At 37.1% G+C, this 6,345-nt stretch overlaps 1 protein-coding gene across 1 annotated transcript; it reads right to left on the bottom strand.

Moving 5' to 3' along the window:
• Positions 1 to 1,502: 1,502 nt before the first annotated feature.
• Positions 1,503 to 4,814, bottom strand: LOC145286538 (uncharacterized). The gene has a single exon (XM_080135430.1). The coding sequence runs from the start codon at positions 4,812 to 4,814 to the stop codon at positions 1,503 to 1,505; it is 3,312 nt and encodes a 1,103-aa protein (XP_079991556.1).
• Between the last annotated feature and the right edge of the window lie 1,531 nt (positions 4,815 to 6,345).

Raw genomic sequence — 6,345 nt, 5'->3', positions numbered from 1 at the left:
AGATCAAACATACCCATTCCTGTGTCTTGATACATCTTCTATCATTATATGCAATCAGTTTTCTAAAATAGTCAACCATATAGGAGCCTATTCGTGACCAGACACACACAGACGTTCAGCTTTATATATATATATATATATATATATATATATATATATATATATATATATATATATATTATATATATATATATATATTATATATATATATATATATATATATATAATATCAAGAAAGAAAGAAAACGACAATTTTAAAAGATATACTAACGCATATAGATTTATTCGTTTATTCAATAACAATAAGGATCAATAAATGGTGTGAGATGAATAAAACTTTTTATACCATGGCATTTCGAAGCCTAATGCTTCTCGGTAGAGGAGGAAAGAAGATGCGGGAAATTTATTCACTGAGTCCCGTGAAGGTTATCCCACGTGGTTCATGTTGATAAGCCTAGAAAAATCAGGACATGAAAAAATAAAGGCAAGGAAATACTTTTAAGAATAAAAAAAATATTGACATTTTATTGAGGGAAAAAGAAAGCATAAGGGTTGGGGAAAGAAGGCAGCAAAGCTGCAAAGTTCAATTATTGAGAAAAAAGTTTATATGTTCAATTTACAAGAGAAAATACAGTTTATATGTTCACCAATTCGACTGCCAAAAAATGTCCTCATGGCAAGCACTAAAGGCTTAATTAACACTAGAGAGAGAGAGTACAGAAATAAGAGAAAATTAGAATAAGAGAACTTACTGCGTAAAACAATGATTTCGTTTTTTTAACCTTTCTTTTTTTATCTTTATATATATGTGTGTGAGTCCTTTTTTTTACATATATATTTTCTTCACGCCACTCCAAATCGATCTGTACTCACTTCAATGACAGAATCCTTGAAAGTTCTTTTGAAAATAATCCTTGAATTTGAAAACTCAATGTTGTTTGGTAAAACCTTCGTTTGTTCTTCTTGTCAGATGAAATTCTCACTGGTTACAACATGGAAAGACATTTCGGTTTCCACACGCCGATATTTAATCGCATCTCGTGCGTCAAGTTTATAGATCAATTCTTCTTAGAATTGATTCTTTCTTTTCTTTTCGAGTCAACCAACTTGATTCAACTCTTACTGAAACTCATTATTCATTCCTACGAACAATGAAATAACTTTTACTATTTTTAAGACTTGAATGTCTGAGTAGGACCAGAGCTCGTAACTTGCGTGTTACCCTCGTGGAATCTTTGTCCAAAACTGACTTTCGCTCCGCTCTCTAGTGCACTTGTTGAATTTTCGCGGGAAAAATATCTCTTAGTAGAACCAATTGTGGCGTGATTCTTTCAGCAGCAGCAGCAGCAGCTCGTTAAAAAGACGTAAAGTTAAAGAAGGAAAGAAGGGAGGAAAGATAAAAGACAACGACGAAAAGAAGGAAGAAATTAAATTTCTGACACTCTCCCGAACAAAAAAAAAAAAAAGAAAAAGAGAAAAGAAAAAAGGTGGACATATTCCAACTAATACCAGAGATAATCAGGATTTCCCTCTTTAACTGATCTCTGATGTCTAACAGGTCTAGACTGATCCTCACGAGCTGATTCCACAACATTTTCACCTTCAGGCAAATCATCACCTTGATCTGCAGCAGGGGCTTGGAAAGAATGAGTTATAGAAAGTTCCAACGGGAATAAATGTTTTATTGAATGCTCTTGCAACGTATCACCTCTTTTAATCAAGGCAGATCCCACCAATCCGTCGGAACCTTGGGTCAGTTTCATCACCCTGTCCAAACTCCAGTGAGGTCTAGACTTAAAACCTTTTATCAACACAAGACCCAACGGATCAAAGATCGAAGAATTCACAGACAACATGTCTCTTTTAGTTGAGACTACTTTCTCAACACCTCCGCTACTTAATTTCATTTCATCCAACATCGGATCATACGTATAGCCCAAGACTTTCTCACACACCATTCCGTGAGAGGAACCATTGTTGTCCAACTGTATACGTTGCGAAACTATTTCGCTGTTACTGCTACAAGTTTTCAATTCGAAGCCACCCTTTTCCATGGTAGTTACTGCTTCCACATATAACTTCAGCAATTCAGACTGCGACTGGTGTGTTTTAACCAGATTATCGACATAGAAGTTATTCAACAGCATGTCACGGCAGGGTCCTGCGGCATGTTTTTCTACATGATATTTCACTATATAACACAAAATGAATGGGCTGGACACAAATCCAAAGATCAAAGTGCTGTACCTGAAACAGACCAGCTCGTCCTCTAACTTCAAAAAGAAGCAGAAACGATTCTTGTCAAATTCGTTCTTCAATTTGACCATCAAAAACGCTTTTCTAATGTCCGCTAATAGAACCAACGTATCGGTTCGGAATTTGAACAAAAGCTCCAGCATATCAGTGTACTGGTTCACACCCATATAGGCGCAATCATTGAGGGACGGCTTACCACCCGTTCTCAACGAACAATTGAACACAGGCCTTATTTTTGTTGCGCACTGTGATTCATTTTTGTAGACAGGACGATGGGGTATCCAGGTGTACTTGGCAAATTCTGAAGGAGGCACATGAATTCTCTCAATTATGCCTTCGTTCTCCTGATCAAGAAATACTTTGCAATAATCAGAGTACAGATTTTTGTCAGACAATTTATTTACTACTTTGTCTAAGACAGCTAATGCCACATTATAACTAGACGGAACTTCGTTTAACTTATCTAGGTTCCAAGGTAAACTTACATAGTAGCTTCCGTTACGATATTCAATAGACGAACGAAAATCTGCTATTTTTATTTTATCGTAGCTACTGCATACCTCATCTGTAACACCCAATGTTTCGAGATTGAACATATTCTCTATGGTCCTATCCACTGCCGCTTCATCAAAACAACTCCAAGGATCCAAATGATTCGATTTAGGCTCCAAAACAAAGTATACATGAGTAACATTACACGACGAAAATTTCCCTACGACTCGATTGTAATTCAAGCCAGCCTGCTCCCGCACAGAACAACAGGATTTGAAGTCCGAAACGTCTCCAAACAAAATCATTCCCTGAGACGAACTAAATGCAAATCCGTCTTTAAATTGGGTTAGCTGCAAGGGGCCCAAAAACTTGATTACATCAATACCAATCAGATCATGGACTGGCAGCATGTCGTTTTTTATACACGAGAAATCAGCAGCCAATTTCACCTCGTCCTTTCTCAAGTCAGATATCACACCGCCTAATCCTTTAATTTTAAAGGACAGGTCTAAGTGTTCATCCAACAAGAATGAAACTTGCCTTGATTCATCCTGAAATTTCACACGGAGATCTATCTCCTGCAGGTCTCTTACTTTATTACCCAAAAAGGTCTTTATAAGAAATCTGCGACTTTTCATGGGTGAGGACATGGAAATCTTTCTTATAAGTCCTTTGCAGAGGTAAGATCTCTCACTGCCGGTATCTACCAAACAGTTAAACGACACATCCTTGCCCCCCACATTAACCGAAATGTTAACTACAGGTAATAAGGACGAGCTACTGGTCATCCAACAAGCGTTAGAAGAAACAGTAGGCTTGACCGCCATGGGACACATAACGCTACGGTGCCCAGGTCTATTGCAAGACCAACACAGCTCAGACTCCCTTCCATTGCAAGGGCAGTCTTTTTCCCCATGGAGATGGCTGATGCATCTAGAACAAATCACTAACTCGTTACACCTTCTCAACTTGTCCTTAAACGTTGGAAAGGATTTACACATATGAGCCTTGTGATCATTACTTTTACAAAAACAACATCTATATTTGACTTTAGATGTCTTGACGTGGGAATTCTCCAACGTGGAGGGTCTTTTATCTGGTAAGGAAGGTTTAAACTTGTTATTAGACCTTTTTACAGAGAAGTCTGTTCTACGACTCCCAGGATCATATTTACAGAGCTCAAGAGTTCTAATAAGATCAGTACAGTTATCCAAAATCTGCTCCAGAGAAGGGTAATTATTGTTCACTTTGTGCACTAATTCTGTTCTAAAGGTAACGGGTAATTTACCGAATACGATATGACCCAACAATCGATTTCCCGGGGTACCGCATTCCAGAAAATCAATACTGAAGGAATTCTTCAATTCGTATGCCTGCGTCTTCACGTCAGTCAAGAATTTTTTCACGTCCAAATTACTATACAAACGATCAGTATTCAACAAGGACGAGAAAATTGAGTCCACAACACAACTCTCATCTAGGAACTCGTTGGAAAGCAACTCTAATGCAATCTCGTAATTTTCGTCCGATATCGATAAGTGTTTAACAATCTGAAAGGCGTAACCCGTGAGATGGTTTTTCAACACGACCAATCTCAACGAGTCACTATCCAAACTGGATACACAGTTCAGGAACTCCCGGTGAAAATTTAAAAAGGCTAGCTTATCTGTCTCTAAGTCCCTATCATTGAATTTAGGACAGATGATAGAAGGGGTAATATTTACACCCTTGACTTTATCACTCTTCTTCAAACAGGTCTCCGATTCTTCAACTTTGGCAGGTCTCAATCCAGCCAATTTCTCCAGAGCTTGTAATCTAAACAAGGCACAATCCTTGGAGAAAGTTTCCACAATGTCTTCTTCGACATTATCATTTAAATAAATATCGACTAACTGTTCTTCCAACAATGCCGCGTTCGACAAGTATTCTTCAACCTGATTTTTACATAAAGAATATTTGTCCTCTCCCACTTCACGAGATGATTCTATCGCTTCTAGCACTACAAGTATTTTATTCTTATTAATTTTCAACTTCTTCAACAGAACATCCTTTGGCGTCGCAGCCATTTTATTTTCAACTAATTCTCACTTAACTTATCAATACTTGAGATAAAGAGAGAGAGAGAGAGAGCTACCACATAATCTATGACGTCACTCAAAATGGCGCCAACCGTTACCAATCAAGCCAACAAGACAAGATGGCGCGCACAGAAAGCCCGCCAAAAAAAGAATGATGCAACAACCAAAAGAACTAAGATTATCCCAAAATGGAAAATAATATCTAGAAAAAAAGGACAGGCAGATACAGTCTGGTGAACATAATACGAAGAATAAGTTAACAGCTTGAGCAGAACCAACCCTAAATTATTTCCAATAAAAGGATAATCCTATATAACGTTTCTCAAGCTTTTGACAGAAGAAATGGTATCTCCCCAAATCTTGTCCGATAGGAGGAAAATAACCATTTCAGGTAAGAACACTGCCAATAACTAAAGCACATAGCAACATCCGTAATCTCGGCTTAGGTGCAATTATTTCTTAACAGGGTTCGTAAATTTTTTGGCAGAATGCGGGAAATTTATTCACTGAGTCCCGTGTAGGTTATCCCACGTGGTTCATGTTAATAAGCCTAGAAAAATCAGGACATGAAAAAATAAAGACAAGGAAATACTTTTAAGAATAAAAAAAATATTGACATTTTATTGAGGGAAAAAGAAAGCATAAGGGTTGGTGAAAGAAGGCAGCAAAGCTGCAAAGTTCAATTATTGAGAAAAAAGTTTATATGTTCAATTTACAAGAGAAAATACAGTTTATATGTTCACCAATTCGACTGCCAAAAAATGTCCTCATGGCAAGCACTAAAGGCTTAATTAACACTAGAGAGAGAGTACAGAAATAAGAGAAAATTAGAATAAGAGAACTTACTGCGTAAAACAATGGTTTCGTTTTTTTTAACCTTTCTTTTTTTATCTTTATATATATGTGTGTGAGTCCTTTTTTTTACATATATATTTTCTTCACGCCACTCCAAATCGATCTGTACTCACTTCAATGACAGAATCCTTGAAAGTTCTTTTGAAAATAATCCTTGAATTTGAAAACTCAATGTTGTTTGGTAAAACCTTCGTTCGTCCTTCTTGTCAGATGAAATTCTCACTGGTTACAACATGGAAAGACATTTCGGTTTCCACACGCCGACATTTAATCGCATCTCGTGCGTCAAGTTTATAGATCAATTCTTCTTAGAATTGATTCTTTCTTTTCTTTTCGAGTCAACCAACTTGATTCAACTCTTACTGAAACTCATTATTCATTCCTACGAACAATGAAATAACTTTTACTATTTTTAAGACTTGAATGTCTGAGTAGGACCAGAGCTCGTAACTTGCGTGTTACCCTCGTGGTATCTTTGTCCAAATTTGACTTTTACTCCGCTCTCTAGTGCACTTGTTGAATTTTCGCGGGAAAAATATCTCTTAGTAGAACCAATTGTGGCGTGATTCTTTCAGCAGCAGCAGCAGCTCGTTAAAAAGACGTAAAGTTAAAGAAGGAAAGAAGGGAGGAAAGATAAAAGACAACGACGAAAAGAAGGAAGAAA

This window comes from Euprymna scolopes, chromosome 10, assembly GCF_053919585.1.
Source record: "Euprymna scolopes isolate OS-2025 chromosome 10, ASM5391958v1, whole genome shotgun sequence".
Classification (NCBI taxonomy): domain Eukaryota; kingdom Metazoa; phylum Mollusca; class Cephalopoda; order Sepiida; family Sepiolidae; genus Euprymna; species Euprymna scolopes.
Note: the sequence above shows the minus strand (reverse complement) of the source record. Positions and strands in the feature narration are given on the sequence as shown.